This window comes from Bos indicus, chromosome 18 (assembly GCF_029378745.1).
Source record: "Bos indicus isolate NIAB-ARS_2022 breed Sahiwal x Tharparkar chromosome 18, NIAB-ARS_B.indTharparkar_mat_pri_1.0, whole genome shotgun sequence".
NCBI classification, from domain to species: domain Eukaryota; kingdom Metazoa; phylum Chordata; class Mammalia; order Artiodactyla; family Bovidae; genus Bos; species Bos indicus.
Genome location: NC_091777.1, coordinates 2604930 through 2617118, shown reverse-complemented (window position 1 = coordinate 2617118; position 12189 = coordinate 2604930). Strand labels below are relative to the sequence as shown.

At 37.7% G+C, this 12189-nt stretch overlaps 1 protein-coding gene across 1 annotated transcript in view; it reads left to right on the top strand.

The window, feature by feature from the left end:
• Positions 1-12189, top strand: part of GLG1 (golgi glycoprotein 1) — a 127656-nt gene that overhangs the window by 79976 nt on the left and 35491 nt on the right. The window contains exons 3-6 of the mRNA XM_070770311.1: positions 1248-1334; positions 5485-5700; positions 10619-10822; positions 11861-11932. Of these exons, the coding sequence (XP_070626412.1) occupies positions 1248-1334; positions 5485-5700; positions 10619-10822; positions 11861-11932 (579 nt within the window). The remainder of the gene's footprint in view (positions 1-1247; positions 1335-5484; positions 5701-10618; positions 10823-11860; positions 11933-12189) is intronic.

Here is a 12189-nt window from a genome sequence, read left to right as displayed (position 1 = left end):
GTATTTTGAATGGGAGACTGCAAGAACAGAGAAGCAGATTGGCTGCTTAAGTTGATGACGTACTCTAGGTAAGGTCTAGATAGGTCAGAGATTTAAAGTAAAACACCACAAAAACAGTAGAAGAAAACATGAACAGGGGGTAGGGTTTTTAAAATATAACACAACCTCAAAAATTATTTAAAGGAGAAAAAAAAGATTCGTAAGTCTGATTGCATTACTGCTGTGACATCTTGTGATTCAATTAACCAAATGCTGTACTTAGTCACATTACCTGCCACGGACCATAGACACCACTGGACAGTCTTTGTCTTTTTCCTCCTGCTTTAACCTCCATTTCCTAGCTCTGTATGTGTTCAAACATTTGCTTCTGTTTCCTGTAATAGTCGGTGAAGCCCTTGAGATTAGACTGTGTGTGATACATCATCAGAAGTGCTAAGCGGATGTTTGAGTGAGTCGGTGAATGAGTGATTGTATTCTTTAGTCATGGAGTGAGGCAGCCTGAGAAAAAGGCTCCTCCGCATCCTGCATCATAGAAAGCCCCTACTCTGTTTTCTCCATCTGAGCAGAGTTTAAGAGCTCATTTTTGCTACTTTTCAGAAATTGGATCATGTATTGAAATTTTTTAACTGAAGCTGCAAAGATAAAGTAATATTCAGCCCTCACCTGTGAATAGTAATGGCTTTAGAGATTTCATAGTTTGAAGCATTGAAACAGTTGTGTAAAACAGACCTTATCATGTACGTGTCAAGTTGAGGGTTTTAGAGGAATAAAGAAAGATACACTTGGAAATTAGACTCTGGACGACATTCCTTCATAAAAAGCATGTGAAAAGCACTGTTGGTTGTGAAATCTGCAACGTAGCCTTCAGTTCTGAGTTTCTGTGTTAGACTTTTTGATTTAAGAAGAATTTTGCATGTACACCTATTTATATTTTCTTGGAAAAACTCTTATCAGGAATTTTCATTTTAGTTTTTTCTTGACTTAAAGAAATTTGTCCTTAAGTAAAAATAGAAAAAAATCTATGTTTTGAATGGTAGTGCTTTATTTTGTTTCCACATTTTTTCCTTTTATTTATAAATACAGTGACATTTTAATCTTACTTTTTGTTCATTAACTGAAGTGTAAAATATGCCTTATCTGACTGTATAATGGAATTTTATCATTTATAGTAACCACTAATACTAAATTTCATGCTATTCTAAGTTTTTTGTTTGTTTGTTTTTTGTGTTCTTTTCTCTTGTACCTAGTTGTTATGGAATTATAAGCTGAACCTAACTACAGATCCAAAATTTGAATCTGTGGCCAGAGAAGTTTGCAAGTCTACAATATCAGAGGTAGGTAGTGAAAGAAAGAATTCTGTGGATCTTTAATGACCTGAAAGGAAAAATGACATCTGTTGACCAGACCAGTCAATGAGGGAGGAACGAGTGATTCAGTTACTCTACTTCTCTTGCATTCACGTATGTCTTGGTTCAGAGATAGACCAAGGCAGGGGTGTGTGTAATTAGACTTCTTTTTCTTAGTCTGCACTCACAGTAGGATACTGTTGATTCAGGCAGGTTGGCAATCAGGCTCTTTTTGTCCCCAGATGGAGAATACAGTCACTCCTGTCATCAGTGAGTGCTCTCACACGCTGCACAGTCCGCTTGTGACTGAGGCATGTCGAGGCAGTTTCCCGGGAGGCTCATAAGCAGTCCTCAGTGTTTTGGCTCTGCACTTGGGCCAGTTGAACCACAGAGGCATATCCTCCAAATAATAGGAGTTAGCATTAGATAGGTTTATGAAAAAGTTACATGTATATTGTTATAAATGGATATTGTGTATAAAGACAGAAATTACTGAAAATGTGTATAATATTACATGTATGGTGATATATATATGTGTGTGTATATATATATAATGTAATTAATATTACATTAATTGGTGATATTTTTTCTATTCTCTTGGCTCAGTGTAAATATCAAATGATATTAGTGAAAATTGTGGTATTGAAAATTGTAATTTATTTTCTTTTTTAGAATTAGTGGTAGAAATTCTATGAAGTTGGGGATTTCTACATACTGAAAGAATCACAAAGGAAATAATTGCTACTTTTCTATCTCCAAGTTAATAATCAGAGATCTTGCATTATATAGATTTGTCCCCAAATTATCTTTTTTTTTAAAATATGTTTATTTATTTGACTGCTCTGTGTCTTAGTTGTGGGATCTTTAGATGTGACATGTGGGATGTAGTTCCCCGATCAGGGATTGAACCTGGGCTCCCTGCATTGGGAGCCCAGAGTCTTAGCCACTGGACCACCAGGGGAGTCCCCTTACTACCTTATTGATGACTTAAGTTAGGACCATCTTCTCTTGAGCTCTTAGGGAACACCCTACTCCAACCAGGTAAGTCCTCAGCTTATGTACCTTACTTAGCTCTTTATGGGATCTTAGAGAACCTGCTTTCTTCCTCAAACCTTCTACTACTGAATCAGATATGCTTTATTCTTTTAAAGCAGTGACCCTTCATCAAATATGTTGGGGCTTCAGAATAGAATAGCTTATTTTAAAACTTTGATATTCAGCTTTTAGATTCAGTATTACGTACCTCAAACTCCCTTGGCTCGCTATGTGACTGACTATACATTCCAGTTTGAGTGCCATGTGGAAATTTAGCTCAGAGAATATGCAGATTCGTCAGAATAATTTCACCCTTTGTTGGTTTTATCTATCTGTATTTATAAAATAAAACTGTTGGGACTTCCCTGATGGTCCGGTGGTTAAGACTGTGCTTCCACCGCAGGGGGCACAGGTTCAGTCCCTGGTCAGGGAACTAAGACCCCACATGCTGCCTAGGCATAGCCAAATCAGTAAGTAAATAAAACTGGCTTCCTTGTAATGTGTGTGTTACGTTATGGCCCTCTTGTAATCTTTTGGAGGATGTTGTGGTTTTATAACAGATTCATGTAACAGGGGTACTTCGCCCTCTATAGAGGGAGATCATATTGCAGTCAGAAAAATTAATTAACAGGAAAAATAAAACATGTTATTCTACATTTCCCTCTTCTCTTTTAATTTTGGAGTTATTCTTCCGAGGAGAAAAACAACATCATAAAAATACTGAAGACTGCAAACTGAACTTTTTATTTACTCTCCATGATTGAGTCAAATATTGCCTGCTTTTCTCTTGCATTATGTCAAAAGTAGAGTGACTGTAGCGTTTCTCTAATGGTTCCTTAAGAATCTGCTCCCCAGCCACGTCAGACTTTACTTCCATTCATAAATATGTTGATGATTTAATGCTGTTTTTCATTGTTATTCTTAGAAGTTTTTTGTTGTTGTTGTTGTTGTTTTTAAACTTCTCTCCAATACAGTGGTTGGAAAAAAGCATAAAATTTTAATTCAGACACTACATCTGGTTGTGATTGGTGGTGGACTGAAATACAGATAGGTACAACATCTCTGGGTTTCAGTAAAATCTCAGGTGATTGAAGCTAAATATACATTTAATTTCTTATTCAGGCTTCAATTCAAAATGTCTAGCAGTCTTTCTTCAGATTTTTAAACCATTGATTGCCTAATAGAGCCTGTCTGAATACTTGCTCTTCATTGTTTTAAAAACCCAGGTGTCTTCCACTAGTCCTGTTTTTTTCTTTCATGCAGGGCTTTTTTCATTAGTTGAATTATAAACACTGAGATTTTTAAGCAGTTATTTCTCCTTTTACTTTTGAAACTTACCTCTGTTTTACTTTTTTAAAAAATCACAAACAAAAAAACCCTTTTCTTGGAAGTACATTTATGGCCCTCTTCTTAGGCGTCATCAAAAAAAAGAGCCCAAGGTTAAACTGAAAGAATTGCTTTCAGCTTGTTGACTGTTGAAGATCTCTGCTGCCTCTTGAAGCCAGTGTGAGGCTGTTTAATTTCCCAAGTTTGCTTCTTTGAAAATAAACACAGTTTTCTGTCTTGAACTGAGTCTTTGACTTGCTCTGAATTTAACACTGGGGTTAGGCATGAAGAGACCCAGTGGCTTATAGGACTATTAGCGTGTGGTGTGTCCTTCACCCTGTGCCTTCTGGAAAAGGAGATTGTATTTGTCTATCAAGTGTACATATTCACCAGATGTGGTATAAGAATGGAGAATGGTCTCTGTTGGTCAGAAAAAACCCAACAAAACATTCCCTTCTCATTTATATTAAAAATAAACATTTACATTTGGCTCCTTCCTCTTGTCAAAACTGCCATTTTTGTTTGTTTTTAATTTCTCCAAATGCAGTAGGCGTTTCCCAAACAACCCTCTGTGCTTTATGATTCAACCTTAAAACCCTGTAAGTAGATTGCACTTTTTATGATTGAACTTCAACGTTTTTAGCCTAATTTCCTTCCTTAGGACTTGTGGTTTTAGATGCGCTTTGCGGAGACACTACCCATGTGGGGCCACTTTTGCTTGACCCACTAGATCATATGTCTAAACGACCCAAATTAGAATTGCAGTGGCCTTCCCCTTCCTAGACTTCTTGCCAGACTGCACTGGACATCATTTTTAAACATGTTTCTGTTTCAGACCACAGTGGTGAAGCTGGGAGTCTACTCAGTTAAGAAACATGCCCACTTCCTTTTCTACTTTAATTCTGCTCATCTCCGTTAGTTAGGCCTTCAGTGTTATTTACAAATTGCCGTTGATGACAACTGCAGAGACACATTAATTTGAAATTTATTTGCCAGACATTAAAAATGGAAAGTAAATAATCTGCCTTTTTACAAAGTTAAATCCTCCATGTGTTTTCCTTCTCTCTTATCTATTTTCTAAGTAAACTAGCACTACGGGGGGGGAAAAAAATGCCCAAACCCATAGTTAATTCAGAACACATCAATGTCATGTCGAGAGGTAAAATAGTACCCCCCCTTTAGTAATTAGGTTTATCTAACAATAATAGTTTGCTGTGTATGTTGGCATGAGATATGCAACTGGACTTTAGTTCTGCACCTGTTTTTCAGACCTATGCCTTAGATTAATCATATCACTATCCATTGCATTCTTTGCATGGGTAATGGTAATTCTCAGAAGAATCATTTAAAAAGAGCTGTCAAAAACTCTTTTCAGGGACTTCCCTGGTGGTCCAGTGGCTAAGACTCTGAGCTCCCAGTGCAGGGGGCCCAGGTTCAATCCCTGGTCAGGGAGCTAGATCCCACATGCTAAGAAATTTTCTCAGTAAACTGAATCTTAAAAAAAAAAAAAAAAAAAAGCTGTTTTACTTCAAACCTGGATTTTACCTACGCATTTATGTGTTTTCTTGTAAAACACATTAATAAGATATTTCCTAGAAAGTGCAAAAGTCTTAATAGCATAGCACACACACTGTTTTCTTTACAACAAAAGCATTTCTCAGTGTTTTCCTTTTCTTTCTTTCAAGAAGAAACAAGAAGGTATCATTCTCTCTTTCATAAAGGTGGTTTGGTAAGAGAATAGAATGCTTTCGTAAAACAGCCATTTTCCTTTGAGCAGATCAAAGAGTGCGCTGATGAGCCATTTGGAAAAGGGTACCTGGTTTCCTGCTTGGTGGATCACCGTGGCAACATCACCGAGTACCAGTGCCACCAGTACATCACCAAGATGACAGCCATCATTTTCAGTGACTACCGGCTCATCTGTGGCTTCATGGATGACTGCAAAAATGACATCAACATTCTGAAATGCGGGAGCATTCGCCTTGGAGAAAAGGTATCTCTCTACTTCACTGGCTTCACCAAAGGATCTTACAAATTTGATGAATGAACAGCTTTGTATAACTGGCACGGAGAAGATTTAGAGCTGGCATTGGACTCAAAGTTGAGGTCCAGACAGCCCCAGTATCTAAGGCTAGTTTGCCTGTGGATGCACTTTATCTGTTTGTAACCAAATGTTTCAATATTGTGTGGGGAAGTAGAGGAATTCATATCTGCTAAGATTAGTATTACCTTCAAAATGCAAAACCAGCTACCATTTCTTACTTGTAATGTTCCTCTGGAAAAGCTTTCTGTAGTCTTAAGGGAAAAGTAGTTGGATTAGTAGAGACTCAAGTTTTCTAACCTTTCTTAGCATATACCTCACTGTTGTCTAAAAAAATTACTTAATAAACACACCACTACAAAAGAGAGCATATTTAAATATTAGAAAATTTTAAAATATGTGAAGGGTACTTTTAGCTTGTCAAAAGAAAGGTACTCTGTAAATAGGATATGTGTTATCTTCGTGTCAGAACTAGTTTTAGTAAAGACAGGAAAGAAAATAACTCCCTAGTTTCTTGGCTCCTTAATTATATCTGATCTTTCTTTGTTCTTATTGGTCTGTTGTCCAAAAGGTCACAGTGGAGGATCAGTCAGGTTTGTGCTTAATCCATTTGCTCAGCAGAAGTGAAAACTCCTGAGAAGTAGTAGGTTTCGGTGGGAGAGGTAGCTGAGACCTGTGGATGGCACAGCTGTTAATTGCCGCTGCTCATCAGTCTGCTGTTCAGGGAGTATGAGAGCAAAACCCATTTGTCTCCTTGCCCTCTGTTTGTTCAGGGCACTGCTTGCAGGCTTCCGTTCTTGGCTGGGACGTGGTGGTAGAATTCTGGAACTGCACACACCAGTTCAGATGAAGCTTTGAGGGCTGGTCATTGTCTGGCTGTCACCAAATACCCTTTGCTTCATACCAGCTCAAGGCTCTGGCCCTTTCCCAGGGCACCTGAGTCGATCTTGAGAGCTCTGTGGACTGGCATACAGCTTCTAGGCAGCTCATGAGAGGCCAGTTTTAATAAAGAAGACTGATTCTTGACTTTGCCAACACATTTTAGAAATGGCACAAAAGCACTTAAGTCACTCTGATAATTCAGAAGCTCCTGTGACTGACTTTATAGTGCCAAGGATTAATATCCAATTCCATCTCACTCTTAAAAATCTTCACATAAGTGTTCCAGACACACTTTTCAGGAATCAGTGATGGCACATTGTCATATTTGTGGTCAGTGGTCCATGCTGTAGAACTGACTGTTATAATCCACCTCTTCCTGTAGTAGTTCTTCCCCATTGCCCACCAAGATAGTTGCTCATTGGCTTCCCAATAGCAATCTGGATTGTCCAGATAAAACGTGCTTTTGGCAGGTTTTGTGTATGAGTTACTAAATCTGTATTGACTTGAACAGTGGCAGAAAATAGTAGTGCCAGAGCCCAAAGATGTGACAGTGAGTGTTGATTTTTCAGCTTTGTTAAAATAAAAAATGTTATATGGGGCATCCAAAAGCACATTTTGTAATTTTCATCTTCTGTTGTACCTGCTAGTTAGATGAATTTCTCTTTATACCAGGCCCTCACTGTAGCACCCTAGATGCACTTCTGAAAAAGCATGTTCTTTTCTGCATGTGTGTATGTGCGCATGCGTGTGTGCACGCTCAGTTATATCTGACTCTTTGTGACTCTGTATGTAGCTCACCAGGCCCCTCATGCTAATGCTGCAGCCAAGTTTAAAAATGATAGCAGTCTGTCTTCAGCCCTCCCTTGCCTTTTCTAAATATAGTTGGCTTCTCTGAAGTCAAGTTATTTAGATATGAAAATTATTCTGAAAATTAATAAATCAGCTTCTGACCACAGAAGAGAACACACTCATCAGTTTTAAATTTGTTGCCCTGAAGCTTGCAGTCTCCTCTATGACTGGCTTTCAACTGACCTCCAAAAATCAGAGAAGAGGGGTCATGGTTAATCTGTTAGTACCCTGCCTCTTGTATGAACATTTAAATGTCATGATTTGAAAACTATAATGATTTTTTTCAAAATATTAGAATATGCAAAATTTAAAAATAAAAGCTATATATTTAATAAAACTTGGAATTTTCTAAAATATTTTTTAATAATTATTTTTAAAAAGAAAAAGCAGATCTTTGAAAGTAAATGTAAATAATTCATATCATCTGAAGAGAAAGCAGAATGTGACATCCAATACAGGAGCTTAATTGTGGCCATGTGCCTCCTTATTACTACTTCTGTACTTTTCCCTCAGTAGTTGTATCATTCCATCATTCTCTCCTTTAAAACCAACTACTGTGAATAGTTCAGATTTTTGTCTCTGTCTAGAGAGGTAGATCACAAAAAACATCACAGATGTTGAAATGGTGAATAATTAATAGCAGAGATGAAAACTCAGTTCTTGCCCGTTTTTCTGATTTGTGTTGTCATTCTCTGGTCTTTCAAAAACATATATTTTTTTAAAGCACAAGATATATGGAAGAAAAAATATTACCTGCTGAAGTGCTGAGCACTTACATGGACACTGTATACTAACTAGTTTTAAGACTAACATCTGTCTCACCACAGTAGAATTTTAAAAATTCACTGTAACTCCATTTATAGGATTATTTGTTATGCATATGTCAAGCTTGCATATTAAGAAGTTACCTTTTTAAAATCTAAGTCCAAGTAACTTCATTTCTTGTATATTATATGCTGGTGTACAGCCCCTTGCTTTCATTTGTATTCCGTAATAACCCTACAGTCTTCTCTATCAAATATTTGCGTACATTTGAGTTTTGTAACTCAAACTGGCTGACCTGGAAAGCTGAGAGACTCTGGGGAACTGAGAAGAATTCCTGAAAAATCTTTTATTTGAAAAAATTATCTAAAGTTACGATAATAATAAAAGAGAGCATCTAATGGATGGAGGTGATGTTTTGGCCTAATGCCAATATGTGGTGCTATAATTGCTGTAATTAAAATTACATTTCACATTCTTTAAAGGGTCTCACACCGTGACGCTGCTATGTTTAAACAATTGTGAACCCTAAGTATATAGAGAAACATTTAGATCCTTTGCAGGGAAATCGTTTCTTGACCCTGTGAAGCCAGAACTAAAGGCTAAGTAAGTCTAAATGGAGAGTTGACACATGTGCTGTTATTTTCAGTCTCTTGTGCGATTATGACCTAATTGCTAGTGACCATCTCAGTAAGGTGTTTTATGAGCTACTTGACTTTGGTATGAGACATGATTTTATACCATAAAATCATGTGTATCATAATCTCTTGTAAACTGTAAATAATAAGTGATTGATATGTTTCCAAATCTTTATCACAGGTTTGTTTTAAGCCTGAATTTCTGGGGTTTGTGTCCACTTTCCTCCCTCTCCTTATCTTTTTTTCAGTTGTTCATCAGAGTTTCTTTTCTCCCTTCAGAATTACTCCCTAATAATACTTTTTGATCATCTCAGATTTCTAAGCATTGGATGGAATCTTCAAGCTAGTGACAGAGTTTGAGCTACAGACAGAAAATAGGAAGCACGAGAATATGCCCGTGTAATGTGCTTCCTGATCTTTTTTGGATTAAAAAACCTTTTGAAATTTAATGAAAGCTACAAACTCTCCTCAGGAAAAATACACATAACCCACATACAAATTGTAGGAGTTTCATGGAACTCCAAGGTCCATAAAAAACAATGGTGGCCTGTTAGCTGGGTGCCTGATGCTCTGCAACCCTGTTTACTCAGCTGCACTCGAGGTATCACAGCTCTTATTCTCTTTCACAAGTGTATTAGGAGAGAGCATGAACATTTTCTAGAAAGTACTTGGAGATTAATGTGCTATGGAACAAACCCTATTACAGCAAAATGGGAAAATACATGGTTTTTTGTTGAATTGAAATTTTAGTAAAATAAGTGTTTCCCTACCTAATTTTAGGAGTCTTACATACAGATGACCTCATGAATGTGGTGTTTTACTGTAACGAGATTTTATGTGCCTGTGTGTGTATATGTGTCAGTAAATGATGGCACTCTATTTTCTGTTGCTTTGGTTTGCTGTATTTATAGATATACCTCTCAAGTTTTTGAAGCATATCTTCTGAGTATAGAAGATTAGAACTCTGAAAATGTTTAGGGAAAATTTTTCATGTTGTGGTTGCTATGGGGTTGATGCAATGTACACTTAAAGATAATTGGACGGTTTTAGGAAAGCTCTCAAAAGCAGTTTGTATACTTGGTGGTAATCTTGTTAATCACATTAAGATAAATGTAAAACATCAAAGTGAACATTACTCTAAAAGTGGGGGTCTTTGTGGACAGTAGAAAATAGAGAAAGAGGGTCTCTCTAGCATATTTCCTCATTAAATTCCGTGGTTTGTCTTATTTTTTAAACGTGACTGAAGCACTGTTATTTGAGAAACATGTAGCTCTTGGAGGTGAGTGAACAGAGACTCTCTAAGGCGTCGGCCTTTTGTGACTCCCCAGGTGGTCCGGTGGCGGACCCCGGGCTCCCACTGCAGGGGCTGTGGGTTCAGTCTCTGGGGAACTAAGATCCCACATGTTGTGTGGTGCAGTCACAAAAAAAGAAAGACATTCTGACATTTTAAACTCTAAAAGTCAGGTTTCTGTTTCTAGTGCAGACTGAATGGACTTAAATTTCCCAGGATCTGTATTTCTGTTGATAGCTCTCAAGTATTAACATTCTTACCAAAGATTATCAAGGGCATCTGATGTAACTTCCACAGTGAGATTGGACCCCACCCTGTGTCTCAGTGGAACATTGGTAAACTTCTGTGTTGAGGGTTTTTGTTGTTGTTTTGTGTTTAACTAAATGATGTTTATTTTGAAGCTCATGTTGGTGAGAGTTTTAAAATGGTTGTGTCCTTGCTATTTTAGGATGCACATTCACAGGGCGAGGTGGTATCATGCTTGGAGAAAGGCCTGGTGAAGGAAGCGGAAGAACGAGACCCTAAGATTCAAGTCTCTGAACTCTGCAAGAAAGCCATTCTCCGGGTGGCAGAGCTGTCCTCTGACGACTTTCACTTGGACCGGCATTTGTATTTTGCCTGCCGAGATGATCGGGAACGTTTTTGTGAAAATGTGAGTCAGCTCAGAAACTGTTCTTCTTTGGTTTCTTTCTTCCTAGTTGTTTTTTTTTTTTTTTTTTTTGGATACTTGATTCCAAAATTAAACCAACACTGTCACATGTAGAAAAGCCACTGAAATGGAAGGTGGAGTAGGTCCCAGGAAAACAGGAAGTTATCTGGGTACTGGCTGCTCAGGCCGGACGTAATATCTAGGGAACACTTGGTTTCAGTCTCCACTGCGATGTTCTTTCTACTTTATCTCACTTTTCAATTCAGTTCTTGGGAGTCTAATTTACATATAGGAATCCTATCTTACCAGGGAATCCCATTCATGTATATCCCATGGCTAAAACTTGGCCATATTACATATTTATGTTGAGGTAGTTTGGGCTAAGATGAAGGAAATAGCAGACAGCTAACTTTTAAAACCAAGTCCTTGGTTACTCCCTGCATACTCTATAGAACAACTTTCTAACCCTGTAGTCAGAAACAATCTCCACCTTTACCACAAAGGACTGAGAGTGTCTTGTGTATGTTCCCACTGTCTGCTGTTGTGAATTAATATATCAGAACCACTGAACAGAGCCACTGCCAGAGTTTTACTGACTCTAGATTGGAGAAGGAAATGGCAACCCACTCCAGTGTTCTTGCCTGGAGAATCCCAGGGACGGCGGAGCCTGGTGGGCTGCCATCTATGGGGTCACACAGAGTCGGACACGACTGAAGCGACTTAGCAGCAGCAGCAGCAGCAACATTAAGTTATAAGAAGGGAGACTCATTGACCCTTCTCTTGGTTCACTAATTAACAGTACATCTGGGAACACGTGACAGGAGCCAAACGCCATGGGAATTTTTTTTTCCATATTTACTGCAATCATTGTTTTCTTTCAGAGGCTGCTAAATTTTGTAAATGGCTGAGTCATGTGTTCAAAGATAGTCAGCATGATAATAATTTAATAGAAAGTCCTATATAAGATTATGGATTATGCCCAGCATAACTACTTAGCTAGTGGTGATGGTGATGGTGATGGTGTTGTATTCCATCTTACAGACACAAGCTGGTGAAGGCAGAGTATATAAGTGCCTCTTTAACCATAAATTTGAAGAGTCCATGAGTGAAAAAGTAAGTATTTCTTTGAAACAGATCAGCATTTTATTCATTTTCCTAAAAGCTTTCTTAAATCCTCTCACACAATATAAACTCATACCAAAATATAAAATACTGATACAGCTTAACCTTTCAGAAATAAAATACGGGGCCTTTAGTAGGAAACCAAAGCATATTACATTTAAACGAAAAAAGTGAAGCTCCTCGTGATATCTGGACTTAGGGAAGTCAATGGGGAATCAATTTGGGGAGTAAAATCAAAGAATTTTAAT